We start from the raw sequence: 27,618 nt of genomic DNA on the forward strand, positions 1-27,618 counted from the left end.
GACTGAGCTACGACAAGGTTAAAAGGGGATGAAACCGAAGTTCTACTGAACTACTGATCTCTGCGTGTAATGACTAACTTGCGGTTAGCCATTCTTACAAATTTGTCCTACATTCAGTATTAAAACTAAAACTAAACTGAAGCTTCACTGAACAGAATCATACAAGACGAGGGTTAATCTTCAATCATATTTAGGACCCTGGCAAATACTTTTAGTTCTTGGGAATTTTTCGGTATTAGGTTATGTTCATACGATCACCCCTTTTCCTCCAAACCAACAGTTCACCTGGTTAAGGAGAGCAAAGTCTATGGAATTACAATTTTAAAAATGTTCAGAAGTTTAATTTACAAATTTTGCCTAATAGGCCTAATTCAAGACACGCGTTAGTCCGCCAAATGCTAGTAGGCAAATGGTTTATTAATTATCCTTTTGAAGGCGGACCTGGAGCAATACGACGACGTCGACCTGGACCCTAAAATCATTCAATGCTGACTAACAGGCTGACTCAGGAACAGCTTACAACATGCTGGAATCCTGAACTCTACGCTAACACTTGAGGCTTCGACCGGAAGCCGACGGCTTAACATACTGCACATAACATGTGAGAGAGAGAGAGAGAGAGCGCGCGCGCGCGCGCACACAAACACACAAAAACACACAAACACACACAAACACACACACACACACACACACACACACACACACACACACACACACACACACACACACACACACACACACACACAGACTTTATATCCTTGTAGCACCTATATTGAGTACCTGTAATATAGTTGTTCCAAGTTATCAAAAGTTCCACTGCAGGCAATTAAATGTTTGTTAATCCAAGATAACTCATGCTTAAGAACTCTACATTCCAAGAAGTTCTACAATAAACATTTACAGGTTCTCCAATAATTCAACATACTAATTACAAGTTAATACGCGTCTCCAAGGTTTCCACGGATCACTTACGTAGCAATTCTACATTTTATTTTTTGGCCTATGCTGCTTAGTCTTCGCACCGTACCAAACTAAGAGAAATGAGAGAAGGCAAAAAAATGGGCGACCGCGTCTCATTACCAACTATAAACAAATATACCTACTCCACCATTCTTCACAGTCAAGCATCATTCACACAAGACACAGTCAAGCATCATTCACACAAGACACAGTCAAGCATCATTCACACAAGACACAGTCAAGCATCATTCACACAAGACAATCATTGCACAACTGATCCATCCGTGATGGGCGGTGACAAGGCATTCATTCAACACCTTATAAACAAAACTGTTGCCCCATTATGCCACCAGGAAGTGTTCATGTAGCGTGCATGCATGTACAGTTAAGGCACCTCGCGGTATGGTATGTCATAAAAAACCAATTACCAAGGTTTAAGTTTTAAACCAATGAACCTTACATCTAAAACTACTTACTGTTAGTCCTAGCTCACCACCTACAACATAAGAGGAATGGACCCACCCGCCATTCGTGCCATAGATTACCTTTTTTACCAGCAAAATTGTCACAATTAAACTTTGCCAATTCCCATAATTTCCTTTCAACAAAGATTAGTCTAATGCTTGTTGGATAAAGCGTCTCCCCCCTCCCATTATACCCAATATAATAAACACCAAAACAACCAGGAAATGTATATGTTTATCTCTCAGAATGTTCGGTAATACGTTTATTGCTTGTGATGTGTGTATGTATGTATTAACACGATGTATAGAACGGGGGCGAGAATAGCTTGAGCTACCTCATCCCTTTGAAATAAGTTTATCGAGGTAAAATACACACAATTTCAATAAACGACCAATACAGCAACAGTCGCACATTAATAAAGTATTATAGGAAGCATATTCCAAACTTGCCAGGTTCTGGATAACTTTTAGGAATGTCGACCAACAAGCTGCCAGAGTGCTATGATCTTCGGGACCCCCCCGCGAAGTACGCAGTTACTGCATGGAGCCCCACCGGAAACGTTTAGGGAAGGGAACCATCAGGATACAGCACCAAGCCATTATGACTCCATAGCTTTTAGAAAAGCTGTATATTGGTTTATACAGGAAAGCTTGGGAACAAACTTTACACGTGGAGGAAGCATAACTTTGGAGAAATCCGACAAACATACGGGAAATTAACGAAGTAGAAAGGACTGAATAACTGGCTTGGTTCCATAGACAAAGAATTAGTTGCAGTCCAACTTGCCACTAACACAATGGAGTAATTTTAAGTGATTCAAGATTAGCTCTTCAAGCACATAAATCCCAACATGCCCAACACATAAATGTCGTTATATTCCTGGTATAACATCCATTATATATCAATACACACAAGTTATTTATATGGATACCATGTCACATAGGTGTTGTCCAGCATGATGACACTGACGAGGCACCTAAAACGGCACGTGATAAACCTGAAATCGAGTTAGATCTAGGCATCTGAAATTATTGTAAGAACTGCAGTATTTCAGGAAAAAATGATGGCATAAGCGCACTAACATAAAAAGGCAGAAAGCAAGAGTATAAAGCGTTATGTTGTTTAGAACCGTGAACTTTATGTACGACCATGACAAAACATCCACTAAACAGTGTAACATTGTAATTGCCAGAATTAAGCTGGGATAAACAAACGATATTCAGGGCAGTTGGCTGCTGGCAATTAATTCCCCAATGGAAAACATTCAAATAGTAAACTATGTAAGCAAGAACTAGGACATGATCTCTTAACATTATCTGTGATTGTCCTTTTATGAACGATTTCAGATCAAATCGTATGAGGTACTCTGAACTACTAGTTACACTCGCGAATAATGAATGATATTCTTGTGCTCTACCCAAAATTTGCTAGTTCAGGCAAAGATTCGTACTTCCTCTCCCGATTCTCTCCCGATTAACCATCCTGCGAGATGGGATACTAGATGAACTTAACTAGTTTGTATCTACATCAAGCCTTCATGTAGAGCAGGATAGCAGTACACGACTGTATACCAAAATTTAAAATTAATACGAAGCATATAAACAAAAGGGGGAAGAGGGATACGAATAGAAATTAAGACAGTTGCCTAGGCTACGAATTTTAAAATGAACTAGTTAAAAGCGATTGAACTTTACTACGCCTATGCAAATGTAAATACAAGAAATTAGAAACATTCATTTCATTATGCTGTACTAGTAATGGTTCAACAGCGGGGCTTGATAGCAGACTTATCACAGCAAGCACATTTAAAGAAAAGAAAAAAGCCCCCTTGCCGGCGGACAACCGTTGCCCAACTCTGCTCTGCAAGACGGTTAACCTCAGCATCACGTCAGTGGGCGGAGTGTGGTGGACTGCCTCAATGTATACTGAATTAATGAACCGCCATAAATTAAACCTAATGTCCAAGACCCAGCCTTAAGGCTATGCAAGATCGCGCGCGCGATAAAACAAAACAAGAGAAGAGTAGAACATATCAAGCTTGGCATGTTGGGAGTGGGAATTGTGTAACCTTGGCTCCTGCAACCTTTTATCTGACACTGACAACCAGAGTCGAGATAAACGACCATATAACAGGGAACATCCATCGTCAGTGTGATTAGTCACGGCCGCACTCGCCCACTGTCAACACCTTCACTACACCGGCCCGGCTCCAGGAACCGCAACTTTAATATCTACACCCACACCCACACACACACCAACCACCTCAACCCCCCCAACAAACAACAACAACACCCCCCCCCCAACAAACAAACCACACACTCCCCCCCCAACAAACAAACACTCTTCCCCCCCAACAAACAAGCCACACACTCCCCTCAACAAACACCACATTTCACTTTCGCAAAAAACAGAGTGGTAGACGGTTGGAACAAGTTAGGTGAGGTGGTGGAGGCCAAGACTGACAGTAGTTTCAAAGCGTTATATGACAAGTGCTGAGAAGACGGGACACCACGAGCGTAGCGACCACCCTGCAATTACACTCGGGGCAATTACACAGTGACATGCACTAGGAAGTGATGTGGTGGAGGCTGACTCCATACACAGTTTCAAATGTAGATATGATAGAGCTCGAGAAGCTCAGGAATCTGAGCACCAGTAGATTGACGGTCGAGAGGCGGGACCAAAGAGCCAAAGCTCAACCCCTGCAAGAACAACCATTCGAGTACACTTTCGTAAACGTACGAAAAGAAAAACGTACGACTTTCGAGTGGTAGACGGAACAAGTTAAGCGAGACGGTGGTGGTAGGGGCCAAATTTATTTTTTTCCAATTTTGCCCCGAGGGGAGGAGTTTTTCAGTAATTTCAAAGCATTGTATGACAGTGATGTGAAGACTGGATACTCTGGGCGTAGCTCTCCTGTAACTAGGGTAATTATTACACAAGCTAGCGAGTGCTCTTATCAGTTTTTGCCAACGGTAGCGAGATTTAAGATTCATGGCCCCACCCCAATAATAATCAGGGGTCCTACAGCTAATCTCAATCCCCTGAAGGTATAGATAGGGGGACACTCGAATAACAACTAAAATCAATATTAGTTTATAAAAAAAACTTGCCACATTTCTAGTCACCCCCCTTCCCCCACGCCACACCAGTTACCCCCCCCCCCCTATTCCCCCTCGCCACACCAGTCAACCCCCTCTCCCCCTCGCCACACCAGCCAGCCAAACTCTCCCTTTTCGCCACACCGAGCAGACCCTAGGCTACACAAGCTTGCCCTTATCTGCCTCACACCAACTCTCACCATGTCCCGTGAATGTGCCGGGGATGTTGCCGTCACTCCATACTCTCTGGCAACTCATCACACCACCAACGACAACCAAAATAAACAAGTCTCTACCACCCCAGCATAAAGCAGTCTTCGCTACACTTTACACAAACGTGGCCAATTATACCTTACATAAAACTACGAAAAATACAAAATTCATCAACCCCATACAATGTCAACACTACCGAACTGCTAAATCATTCCTGACAACGCTACGAGGCTAACAAGTAAATCATACTACAGACTACAAATAAATGTCCCCGTATTACACTCTTCTACCTACATATCCCTGTAACCCCACGCTAACATTAAGCGAGCTCGTAACCAATAACGTTTGCAAGTTGTAAATTACTTTAAAACGAATAGTGCGAAACAATCTTCTTTCGTATCCTACTGTCGGGGTCAGGCAGCCTGGGTAGGGTTATAGAAGTCCCCCTTGCCAAGGGTGATGCTGTTGCTGCCCGTGTTGATATTCCATCCAAATACGAACCTGAACCAATGGTCCTTAACCTGTCTTACCCAGCGACATTTTGGTTTCGAATAAATTTGTCACGAAGGTAGATAAATCTATAGGACCATTTCGCAAAACTTACATTTGGTACATTCTATTACTAAATATTCCACCTCAATATCATAAGAACAAAGGCAACTGCAGAAGGCCTATTGGCCCATACGAGGCAGCTCCTATTTATAACCACCCAATCCCACTCATATACTTGTCCAACCCGCGCTTGAAACAATCGAGGGACCCCACCTCCAGCACGTTACGCGGTAATTGGTTCCACAAATCAACAACCCTGTTACTGAACCAGTATTTACCCAAGTCCCCCCCTACTGGTCCCACTTCATTAATGAGGTTTCATATGAATACCTAAAGGGTGTTAATTTATCGATATCATACGGTAATGAAATGTACGCAAAAATTACCATACACCAGATTACACACGACACCGAGAAGGGAAGGGAAGGGAACTATCAGGGGGCGAGCGCCAAGCCATTACGACTATATAGCACTGGGAAGGGGTCAGGATAAGAATTTGGGATAGGACGAGAGGAAAGGAATGGTACCCTACCATTTGGACGATCGGGGATTGAACGCCGATCTGCATGAAGCCAGACGTTTGTCACGTTCAAGCCTTCGTTGTGAAGGCTGGTGCAAAGAGATGGGAGAAAAAATATATTACAAGACTTGGAAGACAACTTCATTACCTACATAGGCAATATAGCCGAAGTTATGTTTGCCTATATCCTTTCACAATCTACACGTTAAGTCTGATATCTATACGTACGTTTACCGGTACGTATACTTGGCTGTGCCAGTTAAGTTACGGGCTCACTATAGCCCGTGCTACTTGGAACTTTTTGTTCTCAGTAGCCGAATCTTAAACAACAACATAATAAACAGTCTTGCCGGCTCCCTATAGCCCATGCTACATGCAAATTTAGTTCAGAGTAGCCAAATCTAAAACAAACCGTATTACAGGCTTAACATTCTATTACTAGATTACTTCTCAATCGACTTGAGAATGGTCCAGGACGGAGCGCAACGTCGTCGTGCCTTCACCTTCTAGTGTATGAACTTCACCCATGCCACCTACTGTGTGTAAATCTTCTTCATAAACCGTACCAGCTTACATAACCTCACGTAAGGCCGTGGAAGTATATTTGAGAATGCCCGAAACGCTTTGCGTAATAGTGGCTTTAGGCATTGTATGTACTAGCTCTACCTATAAGTCAAACAATCCTTGTAAATATTTATTGTATGTATGTACCTTACCTAAATAAAATTGTATTGTATTGTATTTGGTTACTTTATGAATGACATTGAAGCACCAAAATAATAACGACTAAACTCTGCACGACGGATAGCATTAGGGGCCTCGTAGCCTGGTGGATAGCGCGCAGGACTCGTAATTCTGTGGCGCGGGTTCGATTCCCGCACGAGGCAGAAACAAATGGGCAAAGTTTCTTTCACCCTGAATGCCCCTGTTACCTAGCAGTAAATAGGTACCTGGGAGTTAGTCAGCTGTCACGGGCTGCTTCCTGGGGGTGGAGGCATGGTCTAGGACCGGGCCACGGGGACACTAAAGCCCCGAAATCATCTCAAGATAACCTCAAGAAGATAAGGGGTATATATAAAAAATTTGCCATAGGCTATACAGAATTTATTCATCAACAAACGAGTTATTAAAAAGTTATGGGAGATGAACATTACGTATGCAAAACTCATTAATAGTAGGCCATTATTTCACGAGTCAGGTTCTGTTTACATTACTTCAGGGCCAATCACTTGGGCTGGACGGTAGAGCGACGGTCTCGCTTCATGCAGGCCGGGGGTCAATCCCCGACCATCCAAGTGGTTGGGCACCATTCCTTTCCCTCCGTCTCATAAATCTTTATCCTGACCTCTTCGAAGTGCTATATAGTCGCAATGGCTCGGTGCTTTATCCTTATAATTACCTTACACAACTTCAATGACTACTAGCCTATTCAGATTGCTTAACCATGGGAGTGGTTAAACAACTGGCCAAGGAACTAGTGACCAGGGCGATTTTTACCTATTAGACTACGTTGTTATGGGAGAACGGAGGTAACCCATTAGGCTATTAAAAATGGCAGTTTTTTAACCAACATTTACGTCTGATTACTCGTACATAGAAGTATTAGTGTTAACTAACAAAGGACACTTAATGAATACCTTATCTTTACTTCATTTCAGAGGAAACTATGGGCCTAATCATCATCCGAGAACATTAAAGCTTTATCACATTGATTTAGGTCAGCCTGGCGAGACCAGTCTAATTCTCTTGTCCATACCCGTCTCCACTTACCTGGCCAACCTAATAAGGGACAACTAAACATGGACAGCCAAAACGCGTCTGTTTAAGGAGCCACTGAAATTCCATCTCCAGATACAAAGAAACACCCACACTATCCTGGTACTGAAGCACCCGCTATATTACTATATATACAGCAAGTCCGCCACACAGGCCAATACTCCATGAAATTAAAAACCCCACATAATTAGGCACACTATTTCCCAATTAAGCACGTGACCGATAAACTAATGGGGGCCGATACGCCAGCATCACCACGAAGATGAACAGACTTACTTACGGACTTTCCTCTTGACACCACATTAGGCGGTGAGTCACCCTGGATACCGTAAACGGCGGGAGAGAGAGTGGCCCATCAACACGTCACCGCAATTATAATATTGACATCACAAGGGAGTGTGGAGGCGAGGGCGGTAAACTCAAACTACAGAGGAAGTCACGGTTGCACATTTTCTACCAATTATTCATTTACGGCGCTAGACGGCTTAAAAATTTTCTTTCCCTCCATGGACAGGGTTAGATTTGATAGAATACATATAATGTAGGCGTAGATTACTGCCTGCTGGGACCTGCTGCCTGGGTAACAGCTTCTCCCCCGAATTTGCGCCCTGGTGAGGCCACTCCAGACCGACAACCAGAGCGCAACTCCACAGTCTCCCGAGACTGATGGATGCCTGTTACTACTACTACTACTACTAGGCGTAGTGTATTCCCTAACGTGGCTAGAGTGGATGGTGAGAGACAAGAAAAAATATGGAGAGGATTCAAGGTCCATTACACAAGGGGAATAAATGTGGCGTCACAGTTCCCAGAAGAGGGCATATAATGCCAACTAAAGAGAAGGCAACAATTCCAGTTAATGGATGAAATGGCCTTATGCGACAGAGGGGGTGTAAGGGAGTGGGGAAAAGTCATAATACAGGAATGGAACGGTAACACGTAACGGTGCAGCCTAAAGATAATGACTATTACAGATTATGGGGGAAAAGAGGGAAAACAGAGGGGGGAATGTTGTACGAGGGAGGTAATGTGGAAATATAGTAACCTAATTATGTGGGTCAATAATGTGGAAATATAGTAACCGAATTATGTGGGTCAAGATGCACGATAAGAGATAGAGCGAGTTATGCGTCACGTGGAAAGATAAACTGTAAATATAAGTCTAACGTTTGGGAGTAGAATGGGTCAAAAAGCTTAGCACTACAATGCACCACTTCCCGGGAACGTGACTGACACCGCAGATGTATAGAAATTTGACTAATGAGCCAGAGGCATTAGAATACTATACACCACCAGCGTAGTGAAGTAGAATGAACGTTTGTAGTAAAGGTAAAAATCCTTTATTGAAAAAGAATCCCAGACGATAATATAGTGCTTAAGGAGTGGGGAACCAATTACACCAGCCGATTGAAGGTTGACAGGAAAGGCGCCGAAGCTCAATTCTTAAGCAAAGACTGGTTGGTACCATAAAAGTTCCTGTCAAGTTGGGGAAAAAAAAAAAAATTATAATGTTCAGTCGTAAAGTCGTCGTCTCCCATTGTTCCCTGGGAAAATAGATGTCGGGTCAACTTGAGGAGTAACATTGTTTCGCTGTCAAACACTGATAACGGCTATTTCGTCTTTTGTAAAATACAAAAGTGCAGGTTCAGAGACTTCAGTAAATACTCGTGACGTGGATTTTCTGCGAATTAGCTTTGTTCTTTCATTTAATCTTGCCACGGAAATGATGTGTGCCGCCGTCGGATGCCTAAGTGACAATTTTTGTTCTCGCTCATTTATCACCACACGTTACAGAGCCTTTAATTATCCTTTCTATTCCAAAGTTCATATAAATCAACTTCTAAGTCGTCAAGGAGGACAATTTATAAAATTTCTCCTACAAACTTTTTCCACCATGTTACAATGCTACTTCATGTATCAAGTCATTCCTATGGTATTTGCTCCCCCATTCAATACAGTACTCGCGTTCTCCCTTTTGGAATTAATAGCCAATATCCTATTCATTACTATTTAAGACTACAGCCATGTTATTTGTTCCTCTTCCTTTCCGTAAGTGGTTACCCATCTATATGAAGTACACTATAGTTTGGCTAAATTATACAACAAAGCATTATTTTAGCAGAGCATGTTCAATCATTGGTAAAAGTAACCCTTTACGAAGTTAATTTAATCTTCCATGGTTTCGCAGACATTCGATAGTCGGTTGTTATAAATTATTTATTTAACCCTTTCATGGAATTAATGAGAACGCCGAAGATGATAAATGCAAGCAATATAAATATTGCACAGTATTAATTTCCTATACCTTCACATTGCAATAGTAAAGAACCCTTGGCGATTATGTAGTGCAGATTGTCACCATACGGTAATAAAAAAAAATGAATCGTGCGTTTCAAGAATTCTTAAAAATGGCTAATCCTGAACATCGCGATCCTTCCTCAGCATTATCGTTACAGTGTCTACAAATTGCTTATATTTATATCAAGAGAAACTAAAATTTATTTAGCAATTAGGTTGGAGACCGGCTGATGCCCTGTGGTAAGGTCATGCCTTAGCACTTTCTCCCTACAAAGTCATTCAAGCCAGTGCCGTTTCCAGTGCCACTGGAAAGTTTCAAAACAGGATCTGCCTCACAAAAGCCAGTAGGCCTACTTTAGTGTTGCTTCAGATCAACATTATTGCAACTTAAATGTAAAACGTGGCATTGAGAATGCATATAACCCAAGCTAAATCAAGTTCCTACTTTAAATAATTTTGTACCAATACCTGAACCATTTTTTTGGTTCATCTCCAATCTTTGTTATAATCGTCATATTTTGCAGCAACCACAGACGTTCACCTACCCTATAGCAATTCCTGTTGTTGGGGAACAGGAAGCCTGCACTTCAGATTATGGAGATCACACACTGCCATCTATTGACCTTCTCCAGGCGGTAACAGTTCCTATAACTTGCCGGTACCTCTATTTACCGCTAAGTGAACGAAAGCATCAGGCGAGAGGAGACATGCCTGGGAATTGAACCCGGGTCCCTGGGTCGAATGTCTAGGACAGATCAAGACGAGGTTTCCTTCCACTATTTCCTTTGCTTTCTTCACGACCTTGGCCAACTGTCCTTTCAGCACCCTAACTACTTCCTACTCTACCTACAATACCACGTTCCAATATGCAAATGTATGCGATAGCAAGGGAAATTAAACATTAACCATAACATCAAAATATAATCAATCTCGCACAGTTTAAAAGTGAATTGCACACTTCGAAACTCGCCCCCTAAACACCAACACTGTTTTCTATTCCGCAGTCCAAATATGCTCAGGAGGTCACCGACTCCAGCAACTGGTTTCTCTATCTATTCTTATTCAAGTGCTCGTTAAGAGAGACCGCAGGAGACGACCAGTGCGTCTACCACCACCATAGGCACGAAGAGGCTATAAATGTCAGTTTTATGTACGCAATATTACCAATTCTAAAAACAGTCACATTCCTATAGTAACTAAACTGCCTTATACTAATGTTGGCAAGGAAATGTAACTACCAGGAGAAAGCGCCAAGCCATTACGGCTATATAACACTTAAGATAATCAGGATAAGGATTTGGGATGGGAAGGAATGGTGTCCAACCATTTGGATGGTCGGGGATTGAACGTCGACCTGCACGAAGCAAAACTGTCGCTCTATCGTACAGCTTAAGTGGTTGGGTCTTTATGGTTAAGTAGCAAGACTGATAATCCTACCTAAATGTCCGCTTATGAAACTCGCTAATTGGCCATCGTCTTACCCAAGTGTGGGTCAAACAAGGGCACACTGGGAGCCGCTTGAGATGGAAAGCGAGAAGGTCAGGTTAGAGACAAAGGCCCCCCCCCCACTGACCCTCCCCCGTCTTACCTGGAAACTGGAGCCGTTTCAACATTATATTGGCAGACATGATTATGCAACCAACTGGTGCCCACTTAAACATATTTATGTTATAAATAACCAAATCCCTTTGCCAGCCGAATTATGGTAAACTACCAGTGAAGTACACATGCCTAACCAACACTAAACTGTTTAAATAAAGTTAATTAAAAATTCCTAAAATCAAAACATGAAGCACTTGCCGTAACAGCAGTTCCTGGAGGAGGGGGGGGGAAGTAATAAGAAGCTGTACATACCTTAAGTCGGTTGATCTCCATCTTGAGGGCGGCTATTTCCTGCTTCTTAGACTCGGCATTTTTAACCAAATCGGACACGGTCTTCTCCAGCTGCGCCTTCTCGGGGAAGGAAGAGGCGCTGGAGGTGGAGAAAGTGGGCGAAGTGGGCGAAGTGGGCTGCAGGTGAGGGTGGGCGAGGTCTGGAGGCTGGGTGGGCAGGGGAGGTGATGGCACCATGGTCCTGGTAGCTGGGGTCGGCAGTGCCATGTTCTCCTTATTACTCCCCTTGCCCTCCATCTTCCTGTTGGCTTTGCTACTCGACTGTTGCTTCTTTTCTTCCTTCAGTGTCGGCAGCGTTTGCATGTCAGAAGATACAGACGACGACGAGGACTTCTTGGATACCCCCTTATGCTGATCCTTGGCCTTGTCTCCGGCGGCGTTGGTCGCCGTGCCCTTGGACCCTTGTTGGCTGCCAGCCCCGCCGTGGTCCTTTGATATCCTACGGAACAAGGATTTGAACCTGAGAGACATTTTGTTGGAAATTTGGGTCACTGGTTAAAAACAACAAGGAAGGAAGCCCGAGCAGGTGCCTCAAGGTACACGTGTTAAGGGGACGTCCAACATCAAACCATCACCCTCCCCTCTGCCACCTGTTGCTCTGGGACCATCCGCCTGTCACTCGCTACCTGCACGCACACGCACGCACACACCTGGATTCGGTTACAACACTATTCGCCAACCGTCGTCAACACTTTGGCTTTCCATGAACACTAACACCAGAACCAGTCCAAACGCCTCGTATATATTTGTTGGGGTGTCACTCAAGTTTATATCGGGTTGAAGTGGGAGGGGAGGCGGGGAGCGCCCAGGTGTTGGAGCGAGCGAGGCAGCTACCAGTTCCTCTATGATCCACGACTATCACAAGCTGCCTGCCTCTTATCGTGGGAACCCGCCCAGTATCATCACTAATGCTATCTCTCCTTGGCTATCACACACACAGTTTAAAACAAGCTTCGCTTTATCGATAAATGCAACCATACGACCCGTTAACTCCTCCAGGCGCGCGGGTCAAGTCGGAAGAATCTAGTTCGTTCAATGACAACTTGGATACAGCCTTCATCAAACAAACGCGTTTGCCAATAGGTGTAAAAGGCGTCTCTGTGGAAATTAAAACCCGGCTTGTCTAACCGAATTCCATGACGCTGTCGGTGGCGTGCTCCGGCCCTGACTGAACCCACCTCGCCACTGCACACCACAACAATTCCCTTCCAGCCTTCACTGGTAACACTCAACAGTTACCACGTACACCACCCCCTCTACAATTTCCCTCTCGCACTCCCTTATCCCTAACGGGCCACCTTGCCTCTAAATAACACACATGTACCAGTATCATTAATCATTATTAATAAGATAACTAATGGGGAAAAGGTACATATAATGAGTTGAAAAAAATGAGGCGGTGGTAACGTGGGTGGAGTGCGCAGTGTTGCCACTCGGGCAGCGGGCCCGACGCCGCCGGCAGGTGGTTGGTGGCTGCCGCGCCCGCCACGTTTGAAAGCCACGGATAACTACCCTACTGCCGTATATATAAAGGGCATCACGCGGCGCCTTTGTGATACAATTTGGCCGACAAATGTGTGTTTTTTTGGGGTTAAAAATACATGCATATAGTTTAGACACCAAGTTCAAAGTCTCAACTACGTCTGTATTCGGCCGTGACAATCCCCGATATCAAAGTTTGTATCAACAAAACCACAAAGTTTGATACAAAATTTATTTGTAAAACCTAGTCGGTAAAGCAATGATCTTACTAACTCGTAATTAATGTATAATGGGTACACTACCGTGGTACGCCCTACACAAAACCAAAGATAATTAAATATTTCGGAGAATTGATCTTTTAATCTTCCTAGGCTTTAAATGTTAAGTAATTAAAATTAAGATGAATTAAATTAATATCGAATATTAAAAAGTATTACTTATCAGTAAGAGCAGGCGATTGATATCATTGGTGTCATCACTTACTGATATTAGTTAACGGCTATGAATGTTATATATAATTGTAATCTTAAAACTATGAAGGCAGATATGGATGGTTGTGAAGTAATTAATCATTGTTTCTACATCATTAACCCTATTTATAATGGTACATAATTCCTAGAGATTTGGGATTAGGAGCTTCTTATTGTTTAAGATTCACAACTTGGAATAAAAAGTTCCAAGTAGCACGGGCTATGGTGAGCCCGTTGTGGGCTTACCTGGCACAGGAGCGGGGCTGTGAATTAGGAGCGATGAGAGAAGGGCCGGGATGGTGTTGGGGAGGGACGTCATGGGTTGACAGGACGGTAGGGAAGGGATAGGTAGAGGGGGAGGGGAGGAGGGGGGGGGGCAGACAGCGGACTTTAGTGTGGTCAAGAAGGGTGAAGTTATTACGGTGGTCTTAATGGAGCTTTACCTGTTCACCCGTTAGAGTATTCATCGCTTTTACTACTACCTATTCCCCCTCGCACCAGCCTCAATATAATTGAACATTGTGAATATTAAAATACTTCGTCTAAATGCGTAATGTGAGCGAGGATACGACATATCAGATCTAATCACTATTTACTAGAAACCCTACCCCACGTATTTTATATACATAAAGTGGTGCAATGGCCAGTAGGTGATACAAGTGTTTATATCCTAATAAATTATATTATGCATTCGTCCGGAAAATAACGCATACCATATTACGTTAGTACAGCGTTGCCAGGCGCCAATTTTGTTTACAACAGGAAAGAGCAACAGTCTTAACCTAATCAAACCAAACATATCTTACCTATTCTAATGGCAAGGGGAATTGTCAGGGGAAAGTGCCTATATAGTTATTATCGCCAAGGCCACCGGGATATAGTCTTCATGAAACATTACTCCAAGTAATCACTTAGCGGGTGTTGTGTGGAAGGTCGTTCTCTTATCTGGAACCCGTTACTATGGCCAGCCTAATACTTCTCTCAACATGTACGTTCTCGGGGGATGACGTAGCAGGCAGAAGATTTGTCGAGGTGTGAATTTGTGTAGGGCTTCGTTACCACACCTTCCACCACTACACCAACACCTACAACCAAACCTTCCACCACTACACCAACACCTACAACCACTACACCAACACCTACAACCACACCTTCCACCACTACACCAACAACCACACCTTCCACCACTACACCAACACCTACAACCACACCTTCCACCACTACACCAACACCTACAACCACACCTTCCACCACTACACCAACACCTACAACCACACCTTCCACCACTACACCAACACCTACAACCACACCTTCCACCACTACACCAACACCTACAACCACACCTTCCACCACTACACCAACACCTACAACCACACCTTCCACCACTACACCAACACCTACAACCACACCTTCCACCACTACACCAACACCTACAACCACACCTTCCACCACTACACCAACACCTACAACCACACCTTCCACCACTACACCAACACCAACAACCACACCTTCCACCACTACACCAACACCTACAACCACACCTTCCACCACTACACCAACACCTACAACCAAACCTTCCACCACTACACCAACACCTACAACCAAACCTTCCACCATTACACCAATACCTACAACACTTTACCCCGCCCCCCACCACCGTTATGTTCCCATAATTATCAACACCACTACTGCATGGGAGACTGTATTCAAGAGGGAGAAGGACGGCACCGTGTGTGTGTGTGTGTGTGTGTGTAGGGGGGGGGGGAGGTAGTAAGAGGTCTTAAGACCTTTACCCATTTGCATTTATGGGGAAGTGAAGTTTAGCTCTATTACCCCGCCTGCAAGCTTTGTTATATCTGTTGCGTGATTATCTTTAAAAGGTCAGGTCAGGTTTTGAACGTAAAGTTCTAGATGGGAGGTGATTTCTATAACTTAACGACCCGCACATGGTACAAGTATTTCATGCATTCTTTCGGCTCTTTCATTCCCAACTTCCACTTAATGTCCTCTTATCCAACTTTCAATTTAAAAGGGCTGTCTTTGGAGGCCCGAGAGAACTAGCAGTGTGTAGACAGTGTTCGGAGTCCATCGTCCAGCTGTTATTATAATTAACATCTTTATTGACAACAAATTACAATGTTGCCCGATTTGAGGAATTCAACTAGGTCTTATTAGAGTGAGGATAATGCTGGTCACACAGGATAGACTTGCCGTCGGTGGGATGTACCGACAATGAGTCACCTGGATAAGCCCCCCTCCAATAAGCCTCTCATCCCACCGCTCATCCGTCAGCTGGCAAGCAATTCTCGGATTCAATCAGCTGATCACATCGATTCGGTCTCCCTATAAAGTGACCATCTTTAACATTTGATCACCACAAGCTTCGTGCCTTACCGTCGGTTCGTCACTAACAATTTTATCACAATAATCCTCCCATCCCACCATTAATTGATTACAATGCATCGCACAGTAAACTGTTTACAAACTTATTCCGCTGTTTACCATCAGCTGATCACAATAGTGTCCAACCGTACTTTCGTCAGCTGATAACCAGAACTTTGTCATTCGAACCTCGAAACATTTTTGGTCAATATAACAAAGCGGTTCCAGAGATCATTAACCCAATCAGACCAAGCCTGACCTAGGTCATAAAAGTATTTGTGTACGTCTGGTACCATACTACTTGTGTAAAGGTGGAAATGTAGATGTTTATCTCTCAATGTTTGGTAATATGTTTATTGTTTGTGATGTGTTTATATGTATTAACACGATGTACTGAACGGGGTGAGAATAGCTTGAGCTACCTCATCCCTTTGTGTGTATTTTACCTCAATAAACTTATTTCTATTTCAATTTCAACCAAGCCTGTCTGCGCCTCACAGTTGACGGCATGATCAGCCAGCATGATAGAGGCCACAGTCTGACCTGCGGACTGGACCTCAGTCCGGTTGGAAGGTTATCACAATGCTCAAACAATGTATGTATATAGGACGAGTAACAATCTGAAGACAGACGTTGCCACAGGTCGAATACGACCTGACCACAAGCATCTCTGGCAGTTCGGTCTGTATATGGATCTACATTAAGTAAGTAGATATCAAAAGAAGGCACCAAACCGGGAAGGCTATGTAGCACCATCAAATGTGTGGGATAATCAGAGGGCGCTAAATATCACCAAGGATGCCAATACGAGAACAAAAACGCATAAGGCGAACGATATCAAAAGTATCCGAGGGATCTACATTAAGTGAAGCGTAACGTGTGCGGACAAAGACATTTTCACACTAGAGCATTACATCTTAGGCAGAAAATTTGAACCATATGGAGAAATCTAAACTCACGCTGCATGAAATGACAAACCTATTATAAATGATAAAATATCTGCAGTACTTACACTGTATCCATATTTTGATTCTAGTTTATAACTGACGAGATTATGAGTAAGCAGTGTAGTGAAGCCTAATATCGTCATATATTTTATGTATTAGCAAAGACTTACTATCAATATACAAGTAAATGCAAAGCAATTTTTATTGTAACTAGCCGATATTACAAGGTGTACAGGTTACATAAACATTTTAATCCAATCCTTTTTGCGTTACCGCTCACAGGATAAGTATGGAGTGTACAATAGGAGCCGTCTCCGGCGTAATCAAATCGGACTGCAAGAAGATGTAAAGTTACCTCTTGACGACAGAGTCTACTGGAAAGTCATAGGGATGATACCATCACTTGGGCCTATTATGCCGTGTTCTCCTATACAAGCAATAATACATTTTTCACGGATAAGGAATTAGACAGTAAACATGAAGACGGGAGAGAAAAAAAACACTAGAACGTAGCAAATACAATGTCTTGCGTAATCCCTGGCAGCCTCGCCTGCCAGGGGATTAACATGCCCGCGGCTAGTTGCAGCTTCCAGGAGGCAGACCAGAGGCAGGGTAATATGATAACGATGTACCCCTCCCTCATCCCTTTCCATCCCCACACTACACGCCACAAACACTCCCCCCCCCCTCCCCCACCCCACCCTCACGCACCCCGATCATAGAGTCCAAATACCAGGTAATCTCAACCGAGGCGGCTATTACAGACTAAGGTGTAATAAGCCTGGAGCATACCTGGTTATGGAGTACCAGCCAGTAACCAATCGCTCCCTCGAGCGACATCCACATATAAGGCATGATAATCCTCCGAGGTTTGGAACTTGCTGCCAAACACTGGTGAGGGAGTAAAACAGAATACAGGGATAGGAGATACAGGAAATAATAACAATGTAGGATGAGGTAGGTGGGGGGGGGACAGGAGAGGATCGGGTGAATGTATGCCAGTACTTTCATAAATGTGCTTGCGAGGGTTGACTTTCCACCATTTGGTCCGGGAGACATCTCCCATCACGCAGGGTGCAGTCGCACCTCCACAGATCTCCAGTATCATCTCTTGATACTGGTAATGGCTCAAAAGGGCCACCACTTACGGACTATTCATGCCCGTGCCACCTCTTGGGTGGCTTAATCTTTATCAATCAATCAATCGGTTGACTTTGGGCTCTTTGGTCCCATCTTTCAACCAACTGCTGTATAAGTTTCCGAGGGTATTAGGCTCTATATAATCTACATTTGAAATGTTGTATAGTCAGCCTCCACCGCGTCACTTAGTTGATTGCCGACACTGAAATTTGTCTATGGCTCATTTGGCAAGGGACTTCAACCTGCTCCCTCGTTTCATTATTATTCATTATAAAAATAGTTTCTTTGTCGTATTACTACCCCTAATAATTTTTTTAGGTGGTAATCTTGCCTCAAGGTCAAGTATGTTTATTGAGACAAGAAAGAAATACGTCTTAAAAGGGATAGAGTAGCTTAGGCTATTTCTACCCCCAATCGTGCCTCCAAGCTCTGAGAGGAGAGAGAAAGGGGGGGGGGGGAGGAAGGGGAGGGGGGGGGGGAGGAAGGGGAAGGGGGGGGGAGGAAGGGGAAGGGGGGGGGGAGGAAGGGGAGGGGGGGGAAAGAAGGGAAGGGGGGGAAAGAAGGGAAGGGGGGGAAAGAAGGGGAGGGGGGGGGGAAGAAGGGGAGGGGGGGGGGGAAGAAGGGGAGGGGGGGGGAAAGAAGGGGAGGGGGGGGAAAGAAGGGGAGGGGGGGGGAAAGAAGGGGAGGGGGGGGGGAAGAAGGGGAAGGGAAGAAGGGGAGGGGGGAAGAAGGGGAGGGGGGGGAGACAGAGAGAAGAGAAAAAAGGGGAGACAGAAGGGGCTAAATTTGGAAATTTACTTGTACAGGGTGTAAGCAGCTTGCCTTACACCCTGCATACAAACACCCTGTTACACCCCCAAAGAAAAAACCTTAGACAGCCTCCATCCTCAAAGCCTCGCAGAGGCACTTAAAAAAAATAATCTATGCACTGTTAAGAGCTAGGTGCTCACACAGGAGTACCGAACTTTGACAGCCACCCAACCCCGCCAGGGAAAATAATAACTGCCTAGGCAAGGGGGGGGGGACACCAACAAACCCAGAAATGATCACTCTAGAACACTGGTTCCCAAATTGGAGGGTCCATGGCCCCCTTTGGGGGAGGGGGGCCTTTTTGTAATACGAAGGTGCCCCACAAGTTGTGGCAGTGTATAGTTATCATACCAGAGGGTAGGAGGAAATAATCTGATCAAATTTATGTTGCTAAACTTTTTTTTTTTAATATCGAGTGTAGGGAGCTATTAATTAGAAGGCTACAGTATATGAAAAAGGGGTAATGACCATAGTGTGTTTGGGAACCACTAGTCTAAAACATGCAGTTGGAAGTGCACAGTTAGCAAGTCACATACAAGCAGCGAGGCATGAAAACCATGCATCATAAAGCAAATAATTTACTTACAAGACAAACAAATGCTCCCTACAGGACAAACAGTGTATGATAGCCAACACTTATCTGAAAAACTGGGACGCGTACGGTATAATTAAGTAGCATAACCACTGTCAGACGTGCCCACTGAGCAAAATGACTGGTTCATGGATAGGAAATTGAGGAGGAATGTGCACATTCCCTTGGTGATTCACAGGTGGGAACAAACTAGTGAACTGTTCCACAACCATGGAGTTTGTTTTGGAGTTCATCGTCTCATTTTCCATGCTTTATTTACCTTACCTCTCATATGTTTTAGTTTGCCCCCCCCCCCTTTCTGGTGGCTTTTTCTTTGTTAGGGTGATTTGGGATCCCTTGGTCCTTTTAATTATTTAAGGGGGACGAAATGCGAGGTTTTGGCCTCTGGCCACCAATACCCTTAAAATGACTGTCAAGGGGATGGTGTATATTAATTTGCTATCCAGGTAACTGGCACAGAGCAGCCATCATAAGAGTCCTCCCAGAAAACATGGTTTGTCACCAAGCAAACCACACTTGTTAACATTTTCCATTTTAATTCACTCTCCCAGTTAATTTTACAAGAATTCCCTAAGCTTGTCAATCCCTTGTTCTGTATGCTATCTTCATTCACCCTTCCTCCCTCTTCCTTAAAATGGCTAAAATCATCATCACTGGGGTAGCAGAGATCAGAATACAGTGGTCATTTGTTTCTAATGGGTTCCTCTATTCTCTCAAGAGAGGCTTTCGAGAGAAGGCACCAGCGTGAAGAACTATTTAGCACCGTCTGTCACAGGATATTAAAAAACGTCCTAAATATCACTTGTGATGCCAATATGGGAGCATAAAGACTAGACAAAGAGCTCCAATGGTAGCCGGTTCCCAAGGATTCTTTTGAAGGACACATGACGGAGGAACATCAAGAAAGCAAGGCTGCAATCATCCTATAAATTAGGATATTCTAAAAGGCATTGAACAAGTGGTAAAAATGCATCTATCCTCTCTATCACTTCTGTGCCAAGTAAATACAAGGTAAAATCTTGCTACTAGTACATCTCCCTCAAAATTTAAGGGTAGGATAAAATGTCAAGGTAGTTTTTGCATTACTTCCACTAGCTAATATCTTTGCATTTCATATCTTTCCAGTGTAGATATTGGCAATGATCAAAGAAAATGCCCTTTGCATTTTATCTGGGGTACATTCTTGACGCCCTTCGGCCTATACTAGTACAGTATTTGTGCAAACTACATTTGTATCATTTCTATTCTATCTGAGCCTTCCTTTATTCAACAGGGAAAGGAGGCGAGAGAAGAAAAGCCTAAAAGATGATTACTACCACAACTACAGTGGTACCTCAGTTTTCAAATTTAATCTGTTCCCAGAGACGGTACGAAAACCGAAACAAATTTTCCCCACAAGAAATAATGCAAATTGAATTAATATACTTGGTGTGTAAGGGATTAACTAAAGGGCATTCTATACAGAATATTCTTAGGTACCTTAATTTTATTGAGAATTCTTGCTGATGAATGGAAGACAGTGAGGAAGGGGGGGGATGATGTGGTGGTAGTGTTTGGAAGGGAAGTCCCCTTCCATTATAACAGCAGTGACGATATTTCTCAGGTACTTTCTCATGTTTTGCAGGCATACCACTAGCCACTAGTTATGGCTCACTGCTTTTTTTTCTTACTAAGAATCTGTCTATAGACATTCGTTTTTCCCCAAGTTTTAACACTTGTCTGTTTTGAGACAACAAATTGTCTCAATATGATTACCCCCTTCCCCCTTTATCGTCGTCATCCTCAACTATTTTCTTGGGTTGAACATTATCACCGACTTTCTTGGAACCCATGACATATATAATGAGAACGCATGTTCAGAAAAAAAAAATTCAAAGAATTCAAGCATGATCATCATTAGCCAGGAGTCACTGGTAAACTGAAGCACCACGTGCTTGGTGGACCTGTACATGTATAAACAAACTCTGAAGACCGAGGCAAACAACGAGTCCCAAATCACATCTTTCGAAGAAATCGAGTTCGAGAACGGAAACATGAAAACTGGGGCCATATGAAAGATGTTCCACTGTATTTGGCAATACATTTACCACAAATACCCCTCATTATATCCTTTCAAGGACAGTGGAATATAGTGACTAAATGGCGAACCAAAGAAATAAATGACAACCAGTGCAGAAATTAACAATAGTTTGCAAGATATTGAAGATCATTGTTGTCAAAGATTATCAACGCTAGTACAGTACAATGCAACCTCAAGTCGGCGAACTGCATGGGACCAACCCCAATTTGTTGCAACAAGCAAGATGCCTTCAGGAGGCACTTATGCAATTCATTTTTGTAGTAATGGCTACAGTGAAGATGACGAGAAGAACGTAAACAAAGTTGTTAAAGAGATAACTGGAGGAAGAGCAAAGGAACAATCTATAGGGAAAGAAGAACTGTGGCCATGTCACAAAGTGGATAGATGCATTTCATCTGGGTTGAGGGATTGGATATCAGAGGGAATGAGCAGTCTGTTATACAAGTACTAAAGGCAGTCAGATGCCATTACAACAGTGGTGCAAGAAAATATTCAGAATTTAGTCCATGTTTAAAAATATCTGAAAAGATCCCCAACTTTGAAGGTAGTTGAACCCTGTGAGAGGTTCATCAATAATGATTACAAGACCAAGAAGCATAATTGACATATGAAGTCAAGTCGTCTTCAGGGTACAAGTATGTTCCCCAGCGAAATGGGTACAATCACGTAACATGAGGGCTTCCGAGTACTTGTACCTTTCATTAGGTACCAGTGTTAATCTCGTGTGACTAAGGCATAACCTAGCAGCACAGCTTCCTATGGTCTTTCTCACATGTGCAGCAGTAGACCATAGAAACATGGTTGCTTAAACTCTCAACTTATCTCTAGTTGATATGTACCATCTCTTGCTAAATCACTGAAGATATAGTTAATAACTAAATTAGTCTGTATGTGACAGTTTCTTGGAGGATGATGTCTTAGTGTTTATATGACCCCCAGTGTCAGTCTTTACAATACCAGACAACTATGGAACCCATTACTTGGGAAAAGGAATTTTTGCCTGCTGTAGAATGTATAAAACCACTGTTTAATTCTCAAGATTAAAAGGATGAACCAAACTAAACTGTACCAAACTTTCAAGGCACTATTTATACAGAATATACAAGAGTTTTTATACTCTTGTAAAGCCACTAGCACGCATAGCATTTCGGGCAGGTCCTTTATCCAAATTTTCTCTGGAATACGGCCTACCAAATAGTTTAACAAGCAGGTACCCATTCACTGCTGGGTTAACAGAGGCTACAGTTCACTTCCTAGCTAGTATACGAATCCAGGCCAAAACACTCGTGATGTGCCGGACGAGTGTCTTGCCACTGCTCCACGGCAACTGCTGTCTACAAAGATGGCACGGGAACTATATTTACAAAGAGGGCAGTTCTCCCAGGAGTTGCAAGACTTATTCAAGAAGTTTAAGTAAAATAACTGCCATGAAAAATACTGGCCTCATCCAACAGTAGACACCCAAGTTACCTCTCAACACATGATCACAAATTCCATCCCACTTGAGGATTTGGAACTATCGGCATACATACTGAACCAACATGTCAATGGACATGTTCAATGAACAGATTTCCAAGTATCAGAGGCCTGCTATTTGCAGTTAGACAAGAAGGTTCTGTTGAATTTTTCCCAGCAGGAATCATCCCACAGAGAGGGCACAATGGCAAAAGGAAGCCTGTCGGGGACTAAATAAATGGGGTGCATGAAGGTGTGTATGCACACCTCAAGCATGTAGTTATCGAACAACGTGCACCCTGTGTGCAATGAGTAAACATAATTCAAGTATTTTGGCATAATTAACATGAAAGCAAGTTTCTCTTGTTATATAACAGGATGCCACTTTTAGCATGCAGGCTATTAATAGACCTATATTTAAATTCACTAAATTATACCAAAGACCCCATGTAGTATATTGGGTCAAGCAGTATTAAATGATATCTAACTGCAGCAGAGTACATGTGGCAACCGTAAACAAGTTTGAGAAGTGTGGTCCAATCTGCACAAAATAGCACCTTAAAGAAGGAAAAGTATCCTTCATAAGTCTAAGGTTCCCATGTTGGGTGTGTGGTTTCAGTCAGTGTGCTATAAAAAACGAGACCCAGAAAAAGCATCTTGTACCGTATCGGTGATCTACTCATCGATTGGATTGTCGACTGGACGTCATTTACCGAATATAAAGACAATTTTGTGACCAGAAATTTAAAGCGGCAAATCTCTGTCCAAGCAGCAGCTTTATTTACAATTTCTGCCAAGTTTGTTGAATGACCACAGCAATTTTTATTTTTTTATATAACCAATAGAAAGATCTATATACTGTACATAGTACTATATACACCTGTCAGAATTACACAAGTGATGTCATTAATTGCCTGTCATTAGGACACCATCGAGCAACACCCAAAATGTTTGACGATCCGGGAAATTCACCAAAAACCTAATGAAAGTCATCCAAGCCTTGCATACCTCTCCTAGGGCAATGATAAATGTTTGTACTGTATTCTAATAACTGGCATACACGTAGCTAATTGACAGTGCATTTGCAGTACCAGACTGTACTTCTAATTCATCTGTATCTCAGAGAGGTTCAAACAAGTTTGTAAAGACAACAGATCACAGATTTGCTGGATCTAGTCTCAGTTTACCCCACTTAGAAGAATGGCTATCCTCCAGAGGAAAATAGGTGCCCCATAAATATCCTATTGTAATATGAAGACAAGAAAGGGCCAGAAAAGTGTTGTAACATTTTGTTGTGCTTGTCCTGACAATATACACAAAACCACAACTCCACCCCCTTCCCACCCATCGGAACTATTAAGTGTACACAGTACGTTAACTAAAGTAAGCGTGAAAAGAGTATTATACCCCAGTTACATGTCTGTGGCAAAGTTAAAAGCATTTTAATTTCAGATTTATGCTACTAGGAGGTTGGCAACATGACTCGCCACACTGCATGCCACGAAGTGGCTCCCAGAACTGAAGGACAAGAGCTATGAGGAGAGGTTAGAGGCATTAAATATGCCAAAACTAGAAGATGGAAGAAAAAGAGGCGATATGATCACTACGTACAAAATAGTAACAAATTTATCAAATTGATAGGAAAGGATTCCCGAGACTTGGAACTTCAAGAACAAGACATCATAGATTTAAACTAACTAAACAAAACTGATTAAGAAATACAAGAAAATTCACTTTCGCAAATAGTGACAGACAGTTGGAACAAGATAGACGAGAAGGTTGTGGAGGTCGAAACCGTCAGTAAATTCAAAGCTTTAATGACAGTGCTGGGAAGACAGAACACCATGAGTGTCGCTCTCATCCTGTAACTACACTTAGGTAGTTAAACACTGGAGAAGTGGGTTGTTAGGTTTGACAATATCTGTAGCACCCACTGAGCACATCCCATGCAGTCCGAAAAACTGCAGTTTGTATGAAACCCATTTTTACAAGTTTCTTCCAAATTGAGAACATGGGTAGGGACAAAAAGGCACCATTTCTTTCTTGGATAAGATCCTAGCGATACAGCTCAAAAATATAAAAGTACTGTACCCAATTGTTTGCCCTCAATTTATCTCTAGTACAGTGCTTCAAAATACTGTACATAATTAGTGGAGTAGATGTGGAATTGACTTACAAAAATATATTGTTACTGGCATGTTTGTATGCAGGTACTGTACAGTGTTACATACACTACATATACACTCTGGCTTCCTGTCCCCCCAAAAGTCTTGCTTCATGAAAGTCGGCGTTCAATCCCCGACCATCCAAGTGGTTGGGCACCATTGTTTTCCCCCCCCCGTCCCATCCCAAAATCCTTATCCTGACCCTTTGCAAGTGCTATATAGTCGTAATGGCTTTACGCTTTCCCCGAATTCCCTCCCTCAATATCATGTTATGGGAGCAACATCCCAAGGCACCAGTGCGGTGTACATCCAGCCCGATTGTCCTGTGATCTTATAATAATAATAATGCTTCGTGTCGAGGGACAGGAAGCCAGAGCGTATTCATACACGTTACGCTTGTATCGAGGTCCCCTCCCCAGGTCGAATTACCGACCTCTGCCCAGGATGCAACCCCACAACAAGCTGACTAACTTTAGTACTTACTTACTGCTAGGTGAACAGCGTCATTAGGTGAAAGGAAATGTGCCCAACCATTTCTGTCCTGCCCAGGATTCAAACCCAGAGTTCGCGATTGTGCATCTAGAATGAACCCAAATGTAATACTGGAACCCTGAACTAATCTTGACAAGCATCAGTGGACTACCAATAGTCAGTGGTACAGTAGAACCTCAGTACTCAAGCTCGATTGGTTCCAGAAGGCTGTTACAGTGTTGAATAATTTTCCCACAAGGAATAATGTAAATTGGATTATGTAATTTTTTCCAGACCACTAAACATGTGAATGAATACAGTAAATTAAATGAACATATATTCTCACTTTACCTGCACTTAGCAGAGATGATAGTATATGTGGAAGGTGGGGAGGAGGAGAGGTGGTATTGTTAGGAAATGGAGTCTACCCTAAAACCTTCAGGTAATTGTACTTCTTTCGTTTTTGTCCTATTGTTTAGACTGTAGATTTAGGCATACTAGACTCGGTAGAAAGAGCAGACATGCAGACACCATTTTTCCTATTTTGTTAAGAATTCTATTTTCATCTTTTACTGTAGTTCTAACTTTCTTTTTGTTTGGTCTTTATTACTAACTTTCTAAGGTGCAATGGCAATTTATTTATGCTAAGTATCTAAGAAATATCCAAGAAAACATGAGAAAATTTACAAAGAAGTTTAGTGGGGTGTGCACTGAATGACAGCTACTAGGAAACAAGATTGTCCATTACACGTGTTTACATTCGAGTGCCGAGCAAATAGTCAACTACCGAGCACTAACACTGCACTCGAGTACAGTACTTAAATGTTCAAGTTGGGAGGCGTTCATGTACCAAGGTTCCTCTATACAGTATATGAAAGTGGCAGCATTAGACAATGCAAAATGTTATTCATAAAGATGTGAAGAAGGTGAACTTTAATTGGATTTTCCATATATGCTAATCCCCCCCCCCCAGTTAATTTTGGACCATTATTTAATTCAAAATGGCAAAAAAAAAAAAAAAAAATGAATGGGGTAATTAGTTACTTCGGTTTTTAATTTAGTGCCAAGAAATATTATTCAGTTACACTAAAAATTCATGGGTTCCGGCAGAGGTAAGGTGCAAATTCAACATACCAATACACAAATTAATATTTCTTACCTGTAGTAATAGCCGAGACCCTCAGAATTCCATATACGTGTACTGTAAACGTACATTTAATAAAGAATTAGAATGGAGTCTGTCCATAACCGTGTCAGAAGCTTTTTTGTTACAGAAACAAATTAGAATCGAAATACAGTAAATTTTAAGTCTGAAAGTCTGACGATAAATTTCTCAATAGAAATGTCCTGTGTATGCAGGTTCTCTTTTTGAAACATGCAGGTGAAAAGGTGTCAATATTTTCAGTAACATACTGGAAGCTGCGAATGAGTCTAGGCACTTGGGCACTATAAAATTGGAAGATTTAAATACAAAAAAACAATAGAGGTAAGAATTATATTAACCCTTATATAAAAGGCTAACAAAAATGAATTGAATTTAGATACCCAAACACCGTTTTGCTATCAGCACAGTCGGCTCACAGCAGTGGACTAGTTAGATTTCTGGGCAGGACAAAATATTTGAGCACATTTATTCATATGTACCACCTTGTTTACTCATCAGTGCCAAAGTGACCACTGTTGTGGGTTTCAACACTGAAAGGTCAGCCTCTGGCCTTGGGGGACCTCGACAAACCCAAAAGGCTTCTAGGCCGACTATTTTATTTCTGATGCTCTGTAGCAAATGTATTAAAGATTAATCACATTGCTTGAAGTTGTCTACAGTTCTACTACAGGTAATTAAATG

The 27,618-nt window shown here is 42.6% G+C and overlaps 1 protein-coding gene across 25 annotated transcripts in view; it reads right to left on the bottom strand.

Annotated features, from left to right (window-relative positions):
- Positions 1 to 27,618, bottom strand: part of LOC123773018 (cytospin-A) — a 424,140-nt gene that overhangs the window by 74,864 nt on the left and 321,658 nt on the right. For 13 of the 25 annotated variants that reach the window (XM_069315372.1, XM_069315366.1, XM_069315374.1 and 10 more), the window contains one exon: positions 11,740 to 12,217. In XM_069315372.1, coding sequence (XP_069171473.1) covers positions 11,740 to 12,217 — 478 coding nt within the window. Of the gene's footprint in view, positions 1 to 11,739; positions 12,958 to 26,931; positions 26,974 to 27,618 lie in introns of those variants that run through there. The other 12 variants (XM_069315363.1, XM_045766507.2, XM_069315355.1 and 9 more) reach the window with 2 other exon arrangements.

Source organism: Procambarus clarkii, chromosome 81 (genome assembly GCF_040958095.1).
Source record: "Procambarus clarkii isolate CNS0578487 chromosome 81, FALCON_Pclarkii_2.0, whole genome shotgun sequence".
Lineage (NCBI taxonomy): Eukaryota > Metazoa > Arthropoda > Malacostraca > Decapoda > Cambaridae > Procambarus > Procambarus clarkii.